This window comes from Hyperolius riggenbachi, chromosome 4 (assembly GCF_040937935.1).
Source record: "Hyperolius riggenbachi isolate aHypRig1 chromosome 4, aHypRig1.pri, whole genome shotgun sequence".
NCBI classification, from domain to species: domain Eukaryota; kingdom Metazoa; phylum Chordata; class Amphibia; order Anura; family Hyperoliidae; genus Hyperolius; species Hyperolius riggenbachi.
In genome coordinates this window covers 357,384,928-357,409,321 of record NC_090649.1, presented here as the reverse complement: position 1 = coordinate 357,409,321, position 24,394 = coordinate 357,384,928, and the positions used below count along the sequence as shown (strand labels likewise).

The following is a 24,394-nucleotide window of genomic DNA, read 5'->3' as shown; positions in this document are numbered from 1 at the left end:
ATACTAGCTATAATGGGCACTATACTAGCTACACTGGGCACTATACTAGCTATAATGGGCACTATACTAGCTATACTGGGGCACTATACTAGCTGCACTGGGCACTATACTAGCTATAATGGGCACTATACTAGCTATAATGGGCACTATACTAGCTATAATGGGCACTATACTAGCTATACTGGGGCACTATACTAGCTATACTGGGGCACTATACTAGCTATACTGAGCACTATACTAGCTATACTGGGGCACTATACTAGCTATAATGGGCACTATACTAGCTATAATGGGCACTATACTAGCTATAATGGGCACTATACTAGCTATAATGGGCACTATACTAGCTATAATGGGCACTATACTAGCTATACTGGGGCACTATACTAGCTATAATGGACACTATACTAGCTATACTGGGGCACTATACTAGCTATACTGGGCACTATACTAGCTATACTGGGGCACTATACTAGCTATAATGGGCACTATACTAGCTACACTGGGCACTATACTAGCTATAATGGACACTATACTAGCTATACTGGGGCACTATACTAGCTTTACTGGGGCACTATACTAGCTTTACTGGGGCACTATACTAGCTTTACTGGGGCACTATACTAGCTTTACTGGGGCACTATACTAGCTGTACTGGGGCACTATACTAGCTGTACTGGGCACTATACTAGCTATACTGGGCACTATACTAGCTATACTGGGCACTATACTAGCGATACTGGGACACACTAGGGGAATAAGGCGGCCAGCATTTCCTACCCCCGGCTTATATGGGGGTCAATCATTTTTTACTGGTTTGTTAAGTAAAAGTGGGGGGGTCGGCTTATATGCGGGTCGGCTTATATGCGAGTATATACGGTATGTAGAATTACTGTATATCTACTCTAAGGATGTATAAATATGTTTAAGGTACATCTCTACAAATAAGTTATAAAGTTTGTACTTAAGATTAAGGTTACTTACAACAAGTTATTATGTATAAAGTATTCATATGTCAAGTGTAATAATATGTCTTTGATGTATATGTTTTTTAAAAAATCCTTTTTGAAAATTCCAATAAAAAATATTGAAATGTAAATCTGATCACAGCCAGTGGAAAAGGGCCCTAAGTCTGAGTAATATTTTACACCATACCATATGTAACATTACCATTGTATCCAATAAGCTTATTATAAGATACTGACTAAAGTTAAAATATTTAAAGAACTGTAGGTGGCTAGGGGGAAAAAAATAGTTGAACTAACCTGGGGCTTCTAACAGTATGGTCTGCGCCTGCGAAGTATGCACCTGGTGACGTCAGCGGGAGCGAGGACACGGCCGCACAGGCGCAGTGGTTTTGCAATTGAAAAGTAACAAATTACGGAAGGGAACTGGCGGCGGGGATCGGAGCATCGGTGAGGGGCTGCGTGGGAACAGGATGTCTGTGGGGGACCTTTAGAAGCCCCAGGTAAGTTCAACACTTTCCCATCCTAAAGTACTCCTTTAATCGCACTCAGTTATGAATTATTCAGTAAGCTAAATGTGGAAACGGAGAATCCATTTGTTCCCATGGAAACGGAGAATCCATGCCATTCGTATCGGCGGGTCGTTCGTAAGTCGGGGACTACCTGTACTTCACAGCGCCACAGTACATACAGATGGCCTAAATGGGTGACAACTTTGTGTGCGGCACCAAAACGATTTTGCAACAGTCCTCTTTAGCTACACATATGATGGGCACATTTTATTCAGCTCTTTACAGAACACATTGAAAGAACTACTGAACCTAAGTGGGACTCAGTCTTAGGGATGCTCATTCAGATTTTGCGGAATTGGAATTTCCGATCGGAAATCAGAACTCTGAAATCGGATTGCTGCAGAAATACTGCATTACTGCTCACAGAACTTGGGCCAATCGGAGAATGCAGAAACAACTCGGAAGTATTTGGACAATCAGATTGCAGAAAATGACAAAAAAAAAAGCCTATTCGGAAATCAGAAACCAATCGGAAATCCACGAAATCCGATTTTATTATTATTATGTTGTTTTTTTTTTTTGGCAGAATCGGAAATCGGCATTTCTGACCATTCCTACTCAGTCTGATGTAACTTCCAGTCTAGGTCTAATTTGACTGAAAGCATGTTAACCTGCCATTAAATGTCAATTGACCTGAGTGGTACAGTATATGGAGGCTGACATTTTATTTTAAGCAGTGCATGTTTTCCCGAGAGTTTAGCCTTCTAATTCCCCCTCATCTGTGTCTAATCACAAGTTGTAATTTGATCTCTTCCCTTTCACCTGACTGCCACAGCAGATAAGCAGATTTGAAAGCACAAGATTTTAATGCGTCTGCTTCCATGAAAGCAGAAAGTAGACACACTGGAGATTTATTTTAGGATATGTAGCTGTAACAAAGAAATGTTATTTCTTTAACCACTTCGCCCTATCTGGACGGATATATCCGTCCAGATGGGCACTGCTGCTGCAGCCATGTGGTGTGCGCGCTCCCGCTGCCCCCCCCCCCCCCCCCCTCCCGATCAGTGAGTGGGAATCTAATTCCCATTCACCGATCTAAGTCTCCGGCAGAAATGCCGACGCTTTCTCATCAGAGAGCACGGTATTTCTGCCCCCAGGAAACATCACCTTCTTCTTATAGTTCCTAGATGCGAGATCGTTCGCATCTAGGAATTTTTTGAATGTGGCCATCTTGTGGCCAAATAGTAAACTGCACCCACATACCTAAATTAAATAAAAAAATACATTATATTACATCTAAAATTAGCTATTTACCTCCCAAACTAAAATTACCCAAATACATTTTTGTATTTAAAAAAAAATAAAAAAAATTACAATTTAAAAAAAAAAAAAACTACATAAATAGTTACCTAAGGGTCTGAACTTTTTAAATATACATGTCAAGAGAGTATCTTATTACATTTTTTTAAAATTATAAGCTTATAAATAGTGATGGATGCAAATTGGAAAAATGCACCTTTATTTCTAAATAAAATATCGGCGCCATAAATTGTGAAAGGGACGTAATTTAAACGGTGTAATAAGCGGGACAAATGGGCACATAAAATGCATGGGTTCTAATTACTGTAGCATGTATTCATTTTAAACTATAATTGCCAAAAACTGAGGAATAATGATTTTTTTCCATTTCTATCTTAATCTTCCTGTTAAAATGCATTTACAGTAAAGTGGCTCTTAGCAAAATGTACTACCCAAAGAAAGCCTAATTAGTGGCGGAAAAAACAAGATATAGATCAGTTAATTGTGATAAGTAGCGATAAAGTTATTGGCGAATGAATGGGAGGTGAACATTGCTCGGATGCTTAAGATTTTCGACGCTGTAGGCTGAAGTGGTTAAACGTTATTATGCGGTTGCGTATCTTATAGAGCAGAGAGGAAGTTCTGAGTTCAGGTCCGCTTTAAAGAGACCCAAAGATGATCTATATTGCTGTATTTTTACCCAGGGCTTCCTCCAGCCCCATAAGCATGGATGTGTCCCTCGCCGTCCTCAGCGCCGCCGTTCAGGCGCAAACTTCCCCAGTATGCAGCTCAGTGAAATCAGCTTGGACCTTCTGCGCAAGCGCAGAAGGCACCGGCTGACGTCACTTAGTCAGACTGAGTCCAACTGAGCCGCTTACCGGGAGTTGACTGTGGCTGAATGGCGGCACGGAGGAGGATGGCGAGGGACACATCCATGCTTATGGGGCTAGAGGAAGCCCCGGGTAAGTAAAAAATACAGCAATTATCTCCTCACTGGGTCTTTGTTTGACTGCATTTGCTTGCTTGTTTCAGGTGTGTGATTCAGACACTGATGCATGAAATAGCAGCAGGCCAGGCAACTGGTATTGTTTAAAACAAATACGGTAGCTCCATATCTCTTAGGTCAGTATTCCTTTAGGGCCCTTTCACACTGTGGTGATGCGTCATGGTGATTTAACGCACTGCTACTGCAGGGCAATGAAAGTCTATTGGTGCTTTCATATTACCTGCGGTGTGGTGCGTCGGAAGTACTCAATCGGACACGCTTCGGTAACTACGTTAGCGCACGTATCTGCGTTGGACCGGAAGTCGTGTAAGTCTATGGCAAAAATTGTGGCAGTGCGGTTATGTTGCAATGCACAGAAGCTTATTTTTACAATATGCTTCTGTGCACTTCCACATACCCAAAACAGGAAGTGACCGCAAGCGCACCTTCTTGTTTGGCCAGATGCCAGAAGGAGAATACCGCATAGTAATGCGGTATTCCCTGAAGGCCTGTTTTTGGCAGTGCGGCAGGCGCGCAGTATTGCAACGGTGACTCCAAAATACAGTGTGTAACTGGCCTCAAGGTTTTGGATTGTAGAAGGAAATCTGAGTTTCCAGGGTAACTTAGGCAAGGATCAATATGCCAAATAGATCTTCTGTTATCCCTCTCTCTCCCTCTTTTCTTTGGTTGGTTTTGCGTGATATAATTTAATTTTGTTCTTTCTAGGAAAAGGAGCCGTGTACAGCTTTGATCCAGTAGGATCTTACCAGAGAGATGCATACAAAGCTGGTGGTTCTGCAAGTTCTATGCTGCAGCCACTTCTGGACAATCAGGTGATGTTAATTTTTTTTTTTTTTATATTGCCTTATTTGGTAGGTCCTTGTACATGCAATAAGATGAGCACTTTACAATTGCTTCTACTGAGCTGTGTAACTGTGTCAGTGTCTTTGTGATTCTCTTAGGCAAAGTTTAGTGGCATTATATCCCTGCTACAGGAAAACTTAGAGGTCTGTTGCAAAAAAAAAAATGTCAATTACTATATGTAATGCTAATCTTTTGGATCACTCACCAGAAACGAGTTCAAAGCAAAGAAGTTTGGTGGTCATCCTTACCCTTCACAAATTTCCAGCAGCACCATCTGAGAACCGGCATCACAGGCAGGGTTAAAGGAATACTATCGATACCCAAGTGTTCTAAAATGACAATGTACAAATAATGTTTAAAGAGACACTGTAACATCAAAAAGATCCCCTGGGGGGTACTCACCTCGGGTGGGGGAAGCCTCCGGATCCTAATGAGGCTTCCCACGCCGTCCTCTGTCCCCACGGGGGTCTCGCCGCAGCCCTCCGAACAGCCGGCGACTGTGCCGACTGTCAGTTCAATATTTACCTTTGCTGGCTCCAGCGGGGGCGCTGTGGCGACTTTCGGCACGGGAAATAGACGGAAATACCCGATCTCCGTCGGGTCCGCTCTACTGCGCAGGCGCCGGAAACTTGTAGTAGAGCAGACCCGACGGAGATCGGGTATTTCCGCCTACTTCGGCGCCGACAGCCGTCAGAGCGCCTGCGCAGGAGCCAGGAAGGTAAATATTACGTCACCGCTGCACGGAGGGCTACAGCGAGACCCCTGACTGATGGAGGACGGCGTGGGAAGCCTCATTAGGATCCGGAGGCTTCCCCCCACCCGAGGTGAGTACCCCCCAGGGGCCGTTTTGTCGTTGCAGTTCCTCTTTAAGTAGCTGTGTAAACTTTCCTACTTTTCATGTTAAATATCAGAGGCAAAAGCTGTAATTTATTGAGGGTAGGATTTAGCTATATTGGGACAAATCAATTGCAGAAGGGGTGTCTGCTTCAATGCACAGCCAGAGTTGCATATCAGCAGTGGCGTACCTAGGGTATTTGGCACCCGGTGCTGGTTATCCACAGTCACACCCCCCCCCCCCCCCCCCCCCTGGGCTGTGGAGTCGGTACAAAAATCTTCCGACTCCTCAGTTTATGAAACCACGACTCCAACTCCGACTCCGGGTACCCAAAATAGCTTCAACTCCGACTCCTTAGTCTAATACTTAACAGGGCTGTGGATTTTGTACCAAAATCGCCCGACTCCTCAGTTTATGAAATCAACGACTCCGACTCCAACTCCAGGTGCCCAAAATTGCCCAGACTCCGACTCTTCGACTCAGACTCCACAGCCCTGCACCCCCCCCCCCCCCCCCCCCCCCCCCGTAATTGGTGCTACGTTGCGCAAAAAAATGTGTGTGGTCATATACCAAAATGTGGGTGTGGTCACGGGTGGAGACAAGTTTACATGAACTTAGCAATGGTGGGACATTAAATTAGGACAGTGGTGGCGAAAAGTCACTTATCTATCGCAAAGTGCCAACAGCAATTTAAACTAAATACAAACATTTTAACTCATACATGAGCATTATGGAAAATCCAAGTTGAAAATAAACTGTGAAGATAAACAATTTCATCCATCCTACTCCTGAAAAATGTATTTTTTTTTTTTTTTTTTTTTTAGAACCCCCAGTTTTATTTTCTGTTTTAAAAAGCTAAAAAAAAAAAAAAAAAAAAAAAGTAGGTTTAAAGGAGTTATCCGGGCAGTTTTAATAAAATGAACGCCCCAAGCTCCCAGGACCTCCCTCGCCGCATCTCTGCTCTCAGCCGTTCGCCGGAGCTCCGACCCGGTCCCCGGCGATGACGTCAGAGCGACCTGGAGGTCGCTTTGTACTGCGCCATCGGCGCTGTCAATCACCACCACGTGGGCCGGAGCGAGTGCGCAGGCTCAGAACTACTACCACCTGCGCAGTCCGCTCCGGCCCACGTGGCGGTGATTGACAGCGCAGAGCTCTGACGTCATCGCCGGGGACCGGGTCGGAGCTCCGGCGAACGGCTGAGAGCAGAGATGCGGCGAGGGAGGTCCTGGGAGCTTGAGGCTGGAGGAAGCCCCCGGTTAATTTTATTAAAACTGCCCGGATAACTCCTTTAATGCTATTGTCTCATATGAGGTTGATTCCGCTTTTCCCATAGTCTCGCAGTTAGCAATCATGAGGCCCCCAACAAGACAAATTCAGCAATCTTGAGGCCCCCAACAAATCATGAGGCCCCCAACAAGACAAATTCAGCAATCTTGAGGCCCCCAACAAGTCAAATTCAGCAATCATGAGGCCCCCAATAAATTACGAGTCCCCCAACAAGACAAATTCAGCAATCATGAGGCCCCCAGCAAGACAAATTCAGCAATCTTGAGGCCCCCAACAAGACAAATTCAGCAATCATGAGGCCACCAACAAGACAAATCCAGTAACCATGAGTCCCCCCCAACAAGACAAATTCAGCAGTCATGAGGCACATAAATAGACAGCATTTCAAATAAATAGGCAAAATGCCCCATTAATATGGTAGACACCTCTCACCTGGCTTCTGAATTCTCCTCTACTGGCTGCTGTGCCTGGCTGGCAATACTATTTTTGTCTGGATTGGCGATGATGTGTGAGCTGAAAGGTCTGGCAGTGATGCTGTGGCCTGACTGGCGGTGATGCTGTGGCTGGGCTGGCTGGCGGTGATGCTGTGGCTGGACTGGCTGGTTGAAGTAAATGCTGGCCTGACTGGTGGTGATGCTGTGGCCTTTTTGCCAGTGATTCTGGGCTGGTTGGCTGGTGGTTATGTTGGGCTGGCTGGCCTAGATAGTTTAGGTAGTGAGAGGTGCCTCACAGTTTAGGTAGTGCCAGGAGCCCCCCAGTTTAGGTAGTTACAGGAGCCCCCCAGCTCAATTAGTGACTGGAGCCCCCCAGTTCAGTTAGTGACAGGTACCCCCCAGTTTAGGTAGTGACAGGTACCCCCCAGTTTAGGTAGTGACAGGTGCCCCCCAGTTCAGCTAGTGACTGGTGCCCCCCAGTTCAGCTAGTGACTGGTGCCCCCCAGTTCAGCTAGTGACTGGTGCCCCCCAGTTTGTGTAGTGACATGAACCCCCAGTTTAGATAGTGACAGGGACCCCCAGTTTAGATAGTGACAGGGACCCCCAGTTTAGATAGCGACAGCGACCCCCCCAGGTTAGACAGCGACCCCCCCCCAGGTTAGACAGCGACCCCCCCAGGTTAGACAGCGACCCCCCCCCAGGTTAGATAGCGACAGCGAACCCCGGTTAGATAGTGACAGGGACCCCCCAGTGTAGATAGTGACAGGGACCCCCCAGTGTAGATAGTGACAGGGACCCCCCAGGTTAGATAGTGACAGCGACCCCCAGGTTAGATAGTGACAGCGACCCCCAGGTTAGATAGTGACAGCGACCCCCAGGTTAGATAGTGACAGCGACCCCCAGGTTAGATAGTGACAGGGATCCCCCAGGTTAGATAGTGACAGCGACCCCCCAGGTTAGATAGTGACAGTGACCCCCAGGTTAGATAGTGACAGTGACCCCCAGGTTAGATAGTGACAGTGACCCCCAGGTTAGATAGTGACAGTGACCCCCAGGTTAGATAGTGACAGCGACCCCCAGGTTAGATAGTGACAGCGACCCCCAGGTTAGATAGTGACAGGGATCCCCCAGGTTAGATAGTGACAGGGATCCCCCAGGTTAGATAGTGACAGGGACCCCCCAGGTTAGATAGTGACAGCGACCCCCAGGTTAGATAGTGACAGGGATCCCCCAGGTTAGATAGTGACAGTGACCCCCAGGTTAGATAGTGACAGCGACCCCCAGGTTAGTTAGTGACAGGGACCCCCCCAGGTTAGTTAGTGACAGGGACCCCCCCAGGTTAGTTAGTGACAGGGACCCCCCCAGGTTAGATAGTGACAGGGACCCCCCCAGGTTAGATAGTGACAGGGACCCCCGGTTAGATAGTGACAGCGACCCCCCCATGTTAGATAGTGACAACGACCCCCAGGTTAGTTAGTGACAGCGACCCCCGGTTAGATAGTGACAGGTACCCCCCAGGTTAGATAGTGACAGCGACCCCCAGGTTAGTTAGTGACAGCGACCCCCAGGTTAGATAGTGACAGGGACCCCCCCAGGTTAGATAGTGACAGCGAGCCCCCCAGGTTAGATAGTGACAGCGACCCCCCAGGTTAGATAGTGACAGCGACCCCCAGGTTAGTGACAGCGACCCCCAGGTTAGTGACAGCGACCCCCAGGTTAGTGACAGCGACCCCCAGGTTAGTGACAGCGACCCCCAGGTTAGTGACAGCGACCCCCAGGTTAGTGACAGCGACCCCCAGGTTAGTGACAGCGACCCCCAGGTTAGTGACAGGGACCCCCCCAGGTTAGATAGTGACAGGGACCCCCAGTTAGTGACAGGGACCCCCTAGGTTAGATAGTAATAGGGATCCCCCCCAGGTTAGTGACAGGTGCCCTTCACACGTTGTGCAAATTTGGGATTTTACACCCCCCGTGGCCGTCCCCGCTGACAATCTACCCCTCTCCCCACCCCCCCCCCCCCCCCCCCCCCTCTCACCTCACAGGCCTTCCCCGGTGACAGGCAGGAGCAGCCCAGCTTCAGACCTCAGTATCAGCCGGCGACCAGTATGCGGGCGCACCGAACTCAGTGAACACCACGCCGTATATGCGGAAGTGATGTCACTTCCGCATATCAGTGCAGTGTCCGCTGGGTCCTAGCGCCCGCATACTGGTCGCCGGCTGGTCGGAGGTCTGAAGCCGGGCTGCTCCTGAGTCCTGCCTGTCACCGGGGAAGGCCCGGGGGGGGGGGGGGGGGGGACGGGACATAGGTTGTCAGCGGGGACGGCCACGGGGGGGTGTAAAATCCCAAATTTGCACAACATGTGCACTGACTGCAGCGGCAGGGGCGGCAACACAGGACTCCGGGTGTTATCAAGACACCCGGTGCGGGCCGCCCCTGCCGCTTGACGGTAGGTACGCCACTGCATATCAGACTACAGAAAGCAAATATCAAACATATCAAACTCTGAAAGCAAAAACAATATGAAAAAGCTGTGACAATTAGTTACATTTCCTCTGCTCTCTTCAGACACTTCAGTCAGAAACAGAGCTCCCAACAGCTGCAGCTCCTGTGTCCTGTCTCTCTGTCACACACAGAGCTACACATAGAGTTAACTGATCAAGCGTGAGGGGAATTTCCCCTCTCCTCATGGCTCAGTCAGCCGTCAGTTTTGGCGTCAGTAAACTTTAAATGTATTTTGCTAACAGTAAACAAAGAAGTTGCTACTAAAATGTATACACCAGTATTTAGCAGCACTTCCCAAACCATTCCTGTGACAATTGAAAAAAATATGTGAATCGATAGTATTCCTTTAACAAAATTGTCAATCCACTCCTAGGCACATTTTGCATCTGGAAATAACTGTTTTCAATTAATTAACCTTCCTGGCGGTAAGGCTGAGCTCGGGCTATGTCGCGCAGGAGGATATCTCAGCCCCGGTGGGGCGATTTGCACCATTTAAAGTGCTGTACGCGCAGCTAGCACCTTGCTAGCCGCATGTACAGCTTGATCGCACGCAGCGGCTTTAGAGGGCCCCCGCCAGAGCCCTGCGCTGCCCGGACCAATGAGTTCCAGGCAGCGCTAAGGGCTGGATCGGAGGCTTCTGACGTCAGGACGTCGGCTGACGTTCATGACGTCATTTCGATCGTCGCCATGGCGACATGAGAAGCCAAACGGGAACGCGTTATGTACGCGTTCCCCTGTTTGCTATTGATGCCGGCGACGATCGCACATGCGCCCTCTAGTGTTTCATGTAGCTACCACTCTGGTAGCTTTACATGAAACCAAAAAAAAATGTATTTCTGCCTATTTGGCAGAAGAAATGAACCGCCAGGAGGGTTAAGGAAATGTTTATTTTATTTTAGACACGATCTTCTGAATTTTTCCATCTAATCACTTTAACCACTTGAGGACCCAGCCTTTACCCCCCCCCCCCCCCCCCCCCTTAAGGACCAGCGCTGTTTTGTATGATCTGTGCTGGGTGGGCTCTGCAGCCCCCAGCACAGATCAGGTGGCATGCTGAGCGATCAGATCGCCCCCCTTTTTTCTCCCCTATGGGGATGATGTGCAGGGGTGGTCTGATCGCTCTGATTGGCAGGCATGTTGCGGGGGAGGTACCTCAAAGCCCCCCTCCGCGGCGAAATCCCCCCCCCCCCCCCCTCTCCTACCTGTCCCCCCTGGTGATCGGCGCTGCACAGGACGCTATCCGTCCTGTGCAGCCTGTGACAGGATGTTCTTTGTCACATGGCGGCGATCCCCGGCCGCTGATTGGCCAGGGATCGCCGATCTGCCTTACAGCAGCACTGTTCAATGCAAACAAAGGAGACGTACGTCTCCTGCGTTTACATTTAGTCTGCGAGCCACGATCAGCGGCTCGCAGGCTATTCACGGAGACCCGCTCCGTGATCTAACAGGATCGCGCAAGCGGCCTTTCCTGATTAATTAGGGAGGCACCTGGCGACGCAGATGTGCTTCGCTGGTCCTCCAGCTACCACTTTGCCGCTTCTCGGTATGAGTGTGCGGTCGGCAAGTGGTTAAGTAAGCAGTTTTCATTCCCTTAAGTAAATAGCATCACACTTTTTTTTTTTTTTTTTTCTTCCTCCACTGGAAACGGCCGGGAGTGTGGGCGCGGCGGTCAGATAGGCGCCGCTTAAGTCAAACTGGACGAGTATTCTCGTCCAGTTTATAAGCGGTGGTGCATGCGCGAGGCCACATCCCTGTGTACCCCAGCGGTTTTCCGTTTCGGCAATTGGAGATGGGAATCAAGGCTTCTCGGAACTATTCGCATTACCGGCAATGAATGGACATGACCCCGATCACCCTGTAAACCATGCAGTGTTTCTATTTTTCTTTAATAAAATTAATGAAATCCCTTCCAAACCCAAATCCATAACTGGTTGCCTTAGGGACTTGGCTTTTTTTTTTTCTTAAATATGTATGTCATGGGGGTATATTAGTGTTATTTTAGTACATAAGAAATTACAATTGATGGGACACAAAAAACCCCAGAAAAAATACACCTGTATGTCCACATAATATATTGTAATATATAATATAATATATTGACGCCATACATTGTACTAGGAGCATAATTTAAATGTTGTGATAGCCGGGGCTAATGGCAAATAAAATGGTTGGGTTTTATTTAGAATAGCATTACTTATTTTAAAACTATAGGGGATGTAATTGGATAAATAGTGTATTTTTCTCTTTTTTGTGTATGTATTTGCCTATAAAATGCATAGAAAATAAAGTTATTACTGAAAACAAGTATCGCTCACAAAAAGCTTAATTTGTGGCGGAAAAAAACAAGATATAGATCATTTACATGTGATAAGTAGTGATAGTTATTGGCGAATGAATGGGAGGAGCACTGACTGGAAAATTGCTTCCATCCTGAAGGTGAAAACACCTGTTAGCTGAAGTGGTTAAAACTTAGTGTAAAAGAAAATTTCCTGCTCTGTATGTTTAACATATTTTATTCTGTACACCAGATTGGATACAAGAACATGCAGAATGTGGAGCAGCTTCCTCTTACACTGGATAAAGCCCTGCAGCTTGTCAAAGATGTATTTATTTCTGCAGCTGAGAGAGATGTGTACACAGGAGATGCTTTGAAAATCTCCATTGTCACAAAGGATGGTATAAAAGAGGAATCTATTTCTCTAAGAAAAGATTAATTTGTACCACTTAACAAGCAATTCAAGTCTGTAACCTATTTTTTTTTCTTTTAATAAAAAACGGAAATGATCAACATCCTCACTTGTATACACTTACATTGGAGTGTGTAAAAGCTCTACCCATTTACAGCATCTAAAATGTTGCTTAAATAATTACATGCATTGTAAAAAGCATAAATTCCTAATTGTGTACTATGCAGTCATTTCCACATTTCCCTCACACATGTACAGACTGTTTCAATCTCATAATTGAATAACTACTTCAGGACCACCACAGGTTAAAACTGCTCCGCACTAGCAGCCTATTATACTAAGCCTATTGCGATGTATTTTTAACTGCCACGGTGCCTCCCATGCAGGAATGCAATCGCACATCCCTGCTGGCACAAAACTCGGCTGTCTGAAGACAGCGGGGTTCCATACATCCGTCACAAGCTGTTTTCATTGGTTCAAAATGTATGGTTCAAGGGAGTTCCTCTCCCTTGAACCATACGTTTTCACTTCCTTCCTGGAAGGGGTGTGTGCAACAATAATGAGTTAATAATACACCTTGATTTATAAAAGTACAAAATACTCCTTTATTAATTAAAGAATTTATATAATTACAACTAATTTAAAGTGACGCTGAAGTGGAAAAAAAGTATAATGTAATGATTTGTATGTGTAGTACAGATAATTAATAGCGCATCAGTAACAAAGAAAGTAGTCTCATATTTTAATTTTAGATATAGAGCTTTTTTTTTAAAATAACAATCTGTCTCTAACTGGTTTTTTCGATTCATAAATGATCCAGAAAGCAGCCGTCCTGGAGCTCAGATAAGCTCTATTGCATAGATAACTGAAGTTTCTTCAAGTGGACCTTAACTCCTCTCTGCTCTAAAAGATACACAGCAGCATAATGACCTTTTAAACAAAAACATTTTTGTTACAGCTGATACAAATTCTAGAATAAATATGCAGTTTCTACTTCCTGATTCACAGAAGCAGACCTATTGTTTACAGACTGTACTTTCAAATTAGCTTATCTGCCGTAGGCAGTCATGTGACATGGGGAGATCAAATTACAACTAGTGATTAGACACAAATGAGGGGGAATTACACAGGCTAAACTCTTCAAATACATATAGGCTGCATTTATGTTATGTTTTCCTTGTGTCCTGTGCAAGAGATCAGGTCCACTTTAAGGGCCCTTTTCCACCAGCGCGTTTGCGCTGGCTGAATCGCAAAACCGCAAACCGCTAGCGATTTTACAATCGCTACGGTTTGCTTTTTAACATAGGAATCGCGGTAGGTCATTTCCACTACCGCGATTCGCTTTTGTCGGGAACGCGAACGCGCGGCGGAGCGATAATTGCCGCGATTTTCCTTTGCAGTGCATAGCATAGCAAAATCGCGGCCGCAAACGTCGGGGGAATCGCCGGTTTTGCGATTCAGCAATCACTAGCGTTCAGCGTGAACGCTAGCGATTGCAGGTGGAAAAGGGCCCTAACTCTTCCTGTACTGGGAACAATATCTGTGCTGCTAATGGTCCATTTCTTATCTGTACTACACAAACAAATCATTATATCATAAGTTTATTTTCCCTTCAGGTTCCTTGATATAATTGAGTATAGTTCCAAAGAAGCCAATTAGCACCAAGTGCTGGATATGGATATGTATTTAGAGATCTGATTCAAATGGTGGTCCAATAAACCAGAAACATAATGTGTCCACAAGCAAGCAGCAGTGGACACATATCTCCAAAGCATGCTGGTTAAAAAGCAAGCTAGTAATTGGCATAATCACCAAGCACATATATATGATAGCTGTAGCAGGTTATGCAAGCAGGTATACAGCATGATCCATCGCCATATACCAATGATCTGCAAACTTGACCTTCCAGCTGTTAAGGATCTACAAGTCCCATAATGCATTTGCCTTTATAAATCATGACTGTGGCTGTCAGACTCCCGCAATGCATTATGGGACTTGTAGTTCTTTAACAGCTGAAGAGCCAGGTTTGCAGAACACTGCCATATACTGTACCGGTTGTCTTGTATGCAGCAAAGCGATCCTCTAGAACAGTGATGACTAACCTTGGCACTCCAGCTGTGGTGGAACTACAAGTCCCATGAGACATTGCAATACTCTGACAGTTCTAGGCATAACTCAGGGAGGTAGTGGCATGATGGGCTTTGCAGCGCCTGGAACCTTTATTAGGCCAGTCTGTGTGCGCCGCATTTATCCTTCCTCATTGTTCAGCACGGGGAAGAGGGGGAGTGCGGCAGATGCGGCGGGCGGAAAGGGAACGGACATGCTACTGGCAGAGGGGGACAGAGTACAGTGACTGGAGATAGCCTCTGGCCCCTCTCCCTGCGCTTTAATAGTGACTGGAACCACCACAGTGAAGGGGAGACCAGGCGGCCAATAACAGCGCAGAGAGGTGAGTGACAGAGGCTTCAGCCAATCAGGCTGATTCAGCATGCCTTGTCACTTCTCTTTTGCGTCTGCGTACGTTTATAGAGCCTGGGGGCATGAGTAGACAAAAACCTATCAGGAAAAAAGTACGATTGATTTTAAACGTTTTAACCCTCCTGGCGGTGACCTCGCCCCATTAAACCCCCTGCGATGGCGCAGCCTCTCCAATCAGCTCCAGGTTTCGCGATGGGGAGGATCGGGATTGTACTTGACATAGATGACGGCAGACGTCATGTCCGATCGTCGCCATAGCAACAACTGAAGCTCATTGGGGAGGCTGCGGCTCTTGCGGGAATGCGGCTAGGTAACTTAATCCGGCGGCGAGCAGGGGGGATCAGAAGGGTGAGGGGGACTTGGGGGGGGCAATGGTAGCTAGCATAGTGCTAGCTACAAGCTTTACAACAACTTTAATTTTAGAAATCCCTCCTGCGGACGCAGCTTCAGAAACTGCTTACTGCCAGGGAGGTTAATTGCTTTTGTTGGCATCCTTTTTTAGCTATGTAACATCCTGCAATACAAAAAATATTTTGTACTTAATGCCTAACAGTTACTCTTTAAGTGCAACAATCTTGCCAGTGGATAGCTGGTCAGTGTCTGCATACACCAGATAGGTAGGAACAGTCTAAACTGGTGGTGGCAAGAAGTGCACAGAGTGTGTTTTGTGTATTATGTGAAGCTGCGAACTGCAAAACAAATAGAATATCAAGTTGCGAAACAATGACAACTGCCAGAAGTAATGGCATCTTGGAGGGGAGAGCGGCGACCATGGTGCGCGCAGCTTGTGCGCTGAACGACGAGCTGCAAATGACAGGTGGCGGTCCCCAATGGCTGCCTGTGGGTGGTGGCAGTGAGATGGAACCAAAGTGAGGGAGGTAGCACACCCTGTCGGACCACTCAAGGTTGGGTACACTGGGGAGACAGGATATTTTGCTGCCAACATCCAGCTTTTTATAGGGGGTGTGACCCTAGCCATTGCACAAGCTTCCTGCTCTAAATACACACACGGCAGCCAATCGCTCTAGCGCCCGTGTGCAGACAATAGCAAGCATTGGGAGGTGACCAGAATAGAAATCCGGAAGTGGCTGTTACTGTGGCAACGGAATTACAAGGAATTGGCTAGGCAGGGCAGTACTGGGGGGCTGGAAGCGAAACGCCTCTAACAAAAAAAAAAAAATTTAACCTTATACATATACACTCCCAAAGGGGACAAATAAAATTCTATAAAATATAATGTGGAAAAACTATTTATTTCAGGTTTAGGCATCCTCACTTTTATATACTTACATTAGAGTGTGTAAAAGCAATACCCATTTAGGCTAGGTCCACACTCGTCCATCACAGATCGGATCCGATTCAGTTTGCTAATTTTTTGTTTCCCTATGTTTTTATCTTTAAATCTATTTACAGCATACGTTTCCAGTCCGTGGAAACATAAGCCCGGGGGTAGGGGGGAGCAGCCAGGACAGGGTGACATGGAGGAGGGTGCCACCCCATCACCTGGGTCCCCGTCCCAGCTCCCCTCCAGCTATTTGCGTAAAAAGTTATTAAAATGTTAAATAGGCTTTTTCCATTTTCTTATTGATTTTCACTACCCCTCCGTGTATCCGGGGTCCTTGAAAATGTTGCAAATCTGGACCTTCCTTTCAGGGATTTAAAACGGATCCCCTGAACGCAGACAGATCCGCTTTTTTTGTGTTTTGTTTTTTTTCTATAAGCCAAGACAGCTGCTATTTTTAACATTGGTATCTGTGGCTCTGGTTTTGATCTGGGCCAAAAACCGGAGCCACGGATATGTTTTAGAACAAGTGTGAACCTACTCTTACAGTATCTAAAATGTTGCTTAAATAATTACATGTAACGTAAGAAGCATTATTTCCTCATTTTGTGTGCTATGCAGTCATTTCCAAATTGCTCTCACACACTTACAAACTGTTTTGATCTCATTTAACTACTTTGGACCTTGCCGCAGGTTAAAACTGCCCCCTTCCTCCTCCTTTCAAGAGGCGCAGCAGATACGAATAGAAGAAAGACCGAAATGCATGAGACATGGAGGAAAACGAGGAATTTCATCCTGTGTCCTCCACGCATACCACTCATACGGTGATCAATTTATCTGCAGTGATTCTGACCCCCCTCTGAGCTTACATTACTTTTACAAGGGCAGTTGTTTGCCCCCACCATTCAGTTTGATGTGTTTTCCACAGTTTTTGTCCATTCTTCTGAGGAAGCATTTCCTGGACTTGCAGGTGAATGATGGTGGTGTTGCTAATGGTAACGAGCGTTTGGCCTTACCGGACATAAGAAACTTTAGGGACCCCAAGTCTCTCTTATCCCTGGAGAAATTGCTCACGGATTTTCCCCGGTAGGCCTTTTAATTACACTGACGTAACGTGACTTCAGGGGCCCCGAGCAGTGCAGGAGGGGGGCGCAGGAAGGAGTAGCAGTGGCGGGCACAGTAGCGTGGAGGGGGGGCAGTTCCCTCACCTGGGGGCACCCCCTTCCACATTTCCCCTCCAGACCAGAATGTACTGCAGCAGCAGTGATTGGGGAACAACTTATTACTTCCTGGTTCCAACTCTGCATGCCGCTGCTGTGGTCTGGTCTTCTCTGCTGTCTAGTCACGCTCTCATTGTACTTCGTGTGAGAGCATGATTGGGCAACTGAAAAGACCAGAGCAGCAGCATGCAGAGCTGGAACCAGGAAGACGTCCGTTCCCCGCTTGGTGCCGTTGTAGTACATTCTGGTCTGGGGGGAGTGAGAACGGGTTGGGGGGGGAGGAGACTGGTCCCTGCCCCGCTGCTTCTCCTTCCAGGCTACAGGGGGCACCTCTAGACCTGGCTGCTTAGTCTGGGACACCTATAGACCTGGCTAACTAAGGGCCCACCAGAAAAGTTTCAGCCTGGGGCCTGCCTGCTGTACCCCCTCCCCTTTCCACACATCACGGGATCGCCCCTCACCATTTTGAGCTCACTCGTACTACAGAAATTTTGCACAATATAAATACATCAGTTGTTAGAAGTTATTAGAATATGGTAGGGAATACATTGTGAGGACTTCTGAGGACAGTCCATAAAAGGGAGACGGACACATGCGGCGTGCTGCACAAAAAATGGGTGTCACCATGAACGAACATGAGTGTGGTCATGATGGGGCATTGGCAGACCCCAAAATACACAAAATAAGTAGCGGAGCTTTTGACAGAGAGTGGGTCTGACCAGATAAATTTTAGATAAAATAAACAAGTATTTACATGCCTCATCAATGCCACTAAATAAAAATATTAAGTAGTCAAACACCCCCAGATAAAATAAATAAGTAGCCAGGTGTATCAAAATAAAATAATTTAGTAGCCAAATGGTCCCTGTATATAAAAATTAAGTAGCAATGTGTAAGGGATCTCTCGGCCGCAGTATGGTCTGAGGCGGCGACAGAGATAGAGTCAGCTGACATTTAGGCAGGGGTTTATGTAATAGACAACTTTACTTACGGTAACGTCTTTTCCAGTTGTCAGGAGGACAGCACCCCTGGATGAGACTTGTCTCCCTCCCCACCGTGGACAGGAAACTAAAAATCAAGAATTGACATAAGCAATAGGCAGCACTATATAAGATACCACATAGTCACAGTACCTCAGTTAATATAAAAGATGACTCGGACCACATAAATGCTTACACAAATTTATTTTCTACCCAAAAAAAAGGGTGGGTTGTAGGGGTGCTGTCCTGACTACTGGAAAAGACGTTACCGTAAGTAAAGTTGTCTTTTTCCAGAGCATCACTCGGATAGCACCCCTGGATGAGACAATATACAAGAGATACCTTCTAGGGTGGGACCACTGCCTGTAAGACCTTCCTTCCAAAGGATAAGTCTGAACTAGCTAATACATGCAGTCGATAATGCTTTACGAAAGTGTTCTGGCTTGACCAAGTTGCAGCTCTGCAAATCTGATCTAGAGAGGCCCCTGCCCTCTCTGCCCATGACGTTGAAATTCCTCTTGTGGAATGAACTCTTATGGTTTATTGTTTTCCTTGTGTCTGATAAGCAGAAGAAAAAGCCTGATTAAACCATTTTGGTAAGGTTGACTTTGAAGCGCTATTTCCCTTGAATTTTCCAGCAAACAAGCTAAAGATAGCGTCTGTTTTTCTCCATGAGCTAGTCCTCTCCATGTAATGTAGGAGACACCTTCTGGGGCTGGCCATGACTGTGCGAAACCTTGGGGTGATCCTGGATGGAAATCTAAAACTCAGACAGCAGGTATCAGCTGTCGTCAAGTCTTCCATCTAAGAAATATAGTGAGAATCAAACACCTTATCCCAGCTGAAGACCTACCTGCCCTGGTTCATGCATTTGTATCCTCCTGCCTAGACTACTGCAATGCCCTGTTCATCGGATCTATAGATAAGGTTCTGGGCCCCTTACAACCAGGGCCGGATCTAGACAATGGGGCCCTGGGGCAAAAGTGACCTGGGGGCCCCCTAACAACGGATTGGCAGAGCCAGTAGGGCCTATTGTAGAGAATGTTTATTTGTGGCCCAGTACCCTGCCCGACACGTAAATGCGCTAGAGGTGGAGCCAGAAAAGGCCACTAATGACCCCCCCAATAAAGTTGCATGCATATCCCCAGAGCCTCCTCCCCCCTTTCCCGAACAGTTGAATGCATATCCCCTTCCCCCCAGCAAAGTTAAGCACTCATCCCGAATCCTTCCCCAGCAACATTGTATGCATATCCCCAGCCCCCCCCCCCAGTAAAGTTGTATGCACACACATGACATCCCCAGTCCCCCCCCCCGCCAGCAAAGTGGTATGCACGTGCCATCTCCAGTCCACCCCCACCCCCAGTAAAGTTGTATGCACACACATGACATCCCCCTCACCAGCACAGTGGTATGCACATGCCACCCCAGTCCACCCACCCCATTCCCCCAGCAAAGCTGTATGCACACACACGACACCCCCAATCCCCCCCTCCCCCAGCGAAGTAGTATGCGCATGACATGACATCCCCACCCAAACCATGAACTTTCCAGTCTCCGAACATCCTCCCCACCCCTTCCCCACAAAACTGTATACAATATGACATCCCCCCCATACCTGGCCAGTCCTGAAACCATTACCAAACAACCCTCCTCCCCCTTTCCCCAGCTGAGCGGAGGTAAAATAGAGAAGGCTGCTGGCAGCCTGACTCACCACCAGTCAGGCATATCTGTCCAACTGCAGCCACTCAAGCGACAAGTGTCCCCCGCCGGACACCGGCGATAGCAGAGATCCCTTTCCCTCCTCGCATGCATGGACGCACTATGTGACGTCCGTGCCTGCTTCACCTCGGGGGGGGGGGGGGGGGGGGAGCACCGCTGTGGCTGGCTGCGTGTGATGCAACGAGAGGAGGAAACCAGGAAGCGTCACCAGGAATCAGTTAAGGTATGGTCCCAGCCTCCATCCCCTCCCTGTTTCTACCTCACCTGCACCAACACTATCCCTCCGCACCGCGCCAACCACAAACAGTACGCAGAGACACAGGCCAGAGCATCAGATGACCACGGTCGGTCAAACATTGTTTCTGGGCAGGCAAATTAGGAGACATTTTGCTTGGGGGTCCCCAGGGACTCTGGGGCCTGGGGGCATTTGCCCCTTTTGCCTTACTGCTAGCGCCGGCCCTGCTTACAACTAGTACAGAATGCTGCAGCCAGACTCCTAGCCAATGCCCACCGCAGCTCACACATCACACCAGTACTGCAAACTCTTCACTGGTTGCCAGTAAAATGGAGAATCCATTTTAAGATCTGCCTGCTGACATTCAAGGCTCTAAACCACATGGGACCCAAATACATAGCAGATCTATTGGAACGTTATGCCCCTCCATGCACCCTCCGCTCTGCCAACAATATGAATCTGGTTATTAGGGATGGTCACCGCTTTCCGCGGAATTGTATTTTCCGCGATTCCGGACGGAAATTGGTCATTCCGTTCCGTTTGAACGGAATGGCTTTTTCAATCCGGCAGAATTTCAAAATTACCTGTGAAATTCCGCCGGTATCCGTTGATGGTTTTAAACTGAAAATTCAGTTCAAAGGCATCAAGTCCTAGAGAGTGGAGATGATTGGAAATGCAATTTCCGTTCCGGCTGAAAAAATCAATCTCTCTCTCGTGGGGGTATGCCCTAACTGTTCATGGATCTTGTCTTCCATGGATTTGTAGGCTGTCAAAAGCAAGCTCAAATGCATTGACCAGGAATCGAACCCAGGTCAACTGCTTGGAAGGCAGCTATGCTCACCACTATACCACCAACGCTACATGCTGAAGCCAGCCTTGCATGTACCATTGTGATATACCCAAGAGAAAAATGAGCTTGCTTATTTGCCTAATTTGCTAGATGAAAGCAGTGGGACACATGGTGATACTGCTTACAGGCTTCAATTCAAGACTTCAGAAAGATCATGTGCCCCCCTGGATGATGCTGGTGTAACACACAGCAAAGGACAGCAATTTGAAGTCTGGAAGATTCCAGGGCAAGGGTGGGAAGGATGAAAAGCTAGGTGGCCATGCAACCATTCCTGCTAACCTAAAGCTTACTTGCGCCTTACAACACATTGGCTTAAGACGTTACCAAATCCAATGCTCCAATATGGGGAAGCTTCTCTGTTTGTTTGTTTTTTTTTTTTTTTTAAGTGTGGTGTCACAGTTCACCCATCTCTTCAACTACAAGAAAGTCCCAGGAGTAGTCTTAGCTACCCTAATATCCATGTTACAGTAGGGCCCTTATTGCACTCTCTTACAGGGCTATGGAAACCGTTTTGCCCATGCGATAAAGCGAGGTGCAAAAATAAAATAATGCCTAGCAGAGGATGGTTTCCGCTCCGGCCCACGTGGCGGTGATTGACAGCGCCGCTCGCGCAGGTGCAGTACAGAGCGACCTGCAGGTCGCTCTGACGTCATTGCCGGGGACCGGGACGGACCTGCGGCGAACAGCTGCGGGCAGAGCTGCGGCGAGGGACGTCCTGGGAGCTTGGAGCTGGAGGAAGCCCCCGGTAAGTACCACTTATTTTACTATTTCTCCCCTGATGACTCCTTTTAAAAAAGGCTAAAAACTCACCTCTTTTCCCGAGCCTTTGAGACTGCATAATGCAGGGTCACAGCGCTTTGAGTCCCCAGGGAGAAAAGCCCTATAAAATATTATTGTTATTGTTAGTGTGACTGCTGCACATCGTATTATTATAATACCAGTCACTGCATACCTTTTACTGCACCTCTGTGACCGCACACTGTTTTATATACCAGCAGTCACTGCATACCTTTCACTGCATCTGAGTGACCACACACTGTTTTATATACCAGCAGTCAGTGCATACCTTTCACTGCATCTGTGTGACCGCACGCTGTTTTATATACCAGCATCCATTTTCAATGCACCTGTGTGACTGCACATTGTTCTACCAGCAGTCACTGCATACCTTTCACTGCACCTGTGTGACTGCATATTGTTCTACCACCAGTCACTGCAACGTTTTCACTGCACCTGTGTGACTGCACATTGTATTATAGAAGCAGTCAGTGCATACCTTTCACTGCACCTGTGTGACTGCACATTGTATTATAGCAGTAGTCAGTGCATACCTTTCACTGCACCTGTGTGACTGCACATTGTATTTTACCAGCAGTCAGTGTATGCCTTTCACTGCATCTGTGTGACTGCACATTGTATTAGTCAAGTCAGTGCACACCTTTCACTTTTAGCGATATCATGGTGATGTTGGACATGCGGACATTCTTTACTCCAATGCCTCACCTTAGCCCTTCCGGATCCACCCTCCCTCGACTGGCAGGTAGCCGACTACCTGGCCTTAAAGAGGAACTCCAGTGAACATTTTACTGTTGGCAGGTGATGTAGCTGCTGCATGGTTTTTGGCAGTTGGAAACAGCTGTAAACAGCTATTTCCCACAAAAGTTCGAACTTTTCTTGTGGGAGGGGTTACTTGTGGGAGGGGTTTCACCACAATATCAGTCATACAGCGCCCCTGATGGTCTTTTTGTGAAAAGGAATAGATTTCTCATGTAAAAGGGGGCATCAGCTACCGATTGGGATAAAGTTCAATTTTTGGTCAGAGATTCTCTTTAACCACTTAAGGACTGCAGTCATAAAACCCCTGAAGGACCAGACACTTTTTTTCCATTCAGACCACTGCAGTTTTAACGGTTTATTGCTCGGTCATACAACCTACCATCTAAATGATTTTTACCTCCTTTTCTTGTCCCTAATACAGCTTTCTTTTGGTGCTATTTGATTACTGCTGTGATTTTTAGTTTTTATTATATTCATCAAAAACGACATGAATTTTGTAAAAAAAAAAATGGTTAACTTTATGTGCTGACATTTTTCAAATAAAGTAAAATTTCTGTATACATGCAGCACGAAAAATGTGGACAAACATGTTTTTGATTTAAAAAAAAAAACATTCAGCCTATATTTATTGGTTTGGGTAAAAGTTATAGCGTTTACAAACTATGGTGCAAAAAGTGAATTTTCCCATTTTGAAGCATCTCTGACTTTTCTGAGCACCTGTCAGGTTTCATGAGGTGCTAAAATTCCAGGATAATTTAAATACCCCCCAAATGACCCCATTTTGGAAAGAAGACATCCCAAAGTATTCACTGAGAGGCATGGTGAGTTCATAGAAGATTTTATTTTTTGTACAAGTTAGCGGAAAATGACACTTTGTCACAAGTTAACAGAAATGGAAACTTTTTTCCATTTTTTTTTTTTGTCACAAACAAAAAAGAAATCTGCCATAGACTTACCATGCCCCTCTCTGAATACTTTGCAATGTCTACTTTCCAAAATGGTGTCATTTGTGGGGTGTGTTTACTGTCCTGGCATTTTGGGGGGTGCTAAATTGTAAGCACCCCTGTAAAGCCTAAAGGTGCTCATAGGACTTTGGGCCCCTTAGCGCACCTAGACTGCAAAAAAGTGTCACACATGTGGTATCGCCGTACTCAGGAGAAGTAGTATAATGTGTTTTGGGGTGTATTTTTACACATACCCATGCTGGATGGGAGAAACATCTCTGTAAATGAGATTTTTTTACACACAATTGTCCATTTACAGAGAGATTTCTCCCACCCAGCATGGGTATGTGTAAAAATACACCACAAAACACATTATACTACTTCTCCCGAGTACAGTGATACCACATGTGTGGCACTTTTTTGCACCCTAACTGCGCTAAGGGGCCCAAAGTCCTATGAGTACCTTTAGGATTTCAAAGGTCATTTTGAGACATTTGATTTCAAGACTCCTCCTCACGGTTTAGGGCCCCTAAAATGCCAGGACAGTATAGGAACCCCACAAATGACCCCATTTTAGAAAGAAGACACCCCAAGGTATTCCGTTAGGAGTATGCTGAGTTCGTAGAAGATTTTATTTTTTGTCACAAGTTAGCGGAAAATGACACTTTGTGGAAAAAACAATAAAAATCAATTTCCGCTAACTTGTGACAAAAAGTAAAATCTTCTATGAACTCACTGTACTACTAACAGAATACCTT

The 24,394-nt window shown here is 46.6% G+C and overlaps 1 protein-coding gene across 1 annotated transcript in view; it reads left to right on the top strand.

Moving 5' to 3' along the window:
* PSMB1 (proteasome 20S subunit beta 1) overlaps window positions 1-12,474 on the top strand; it is a 53,298-nt gene extending 40,824 nt beyond the window's left edge. Inside the window, exons 5-6 of the mRNA XM_068231949.1 lie at window positions 4,488-4,594; window positions 12,213-12,474. Of these exons, the coding sequence (XP_068088050.1) occupies window positions 4,488-4,594; window positions 12,213-12,398 (293 nt within the window). The 3' untranslated portion in view covers window positions 12,399-12,474. The remainder of the gene's footprint in view (window positions 1-4,487; window positions 4,595-12,212) is intronic.
* Window positions 12,475-24,394: the final 11,920 nt, after the last annotated feature.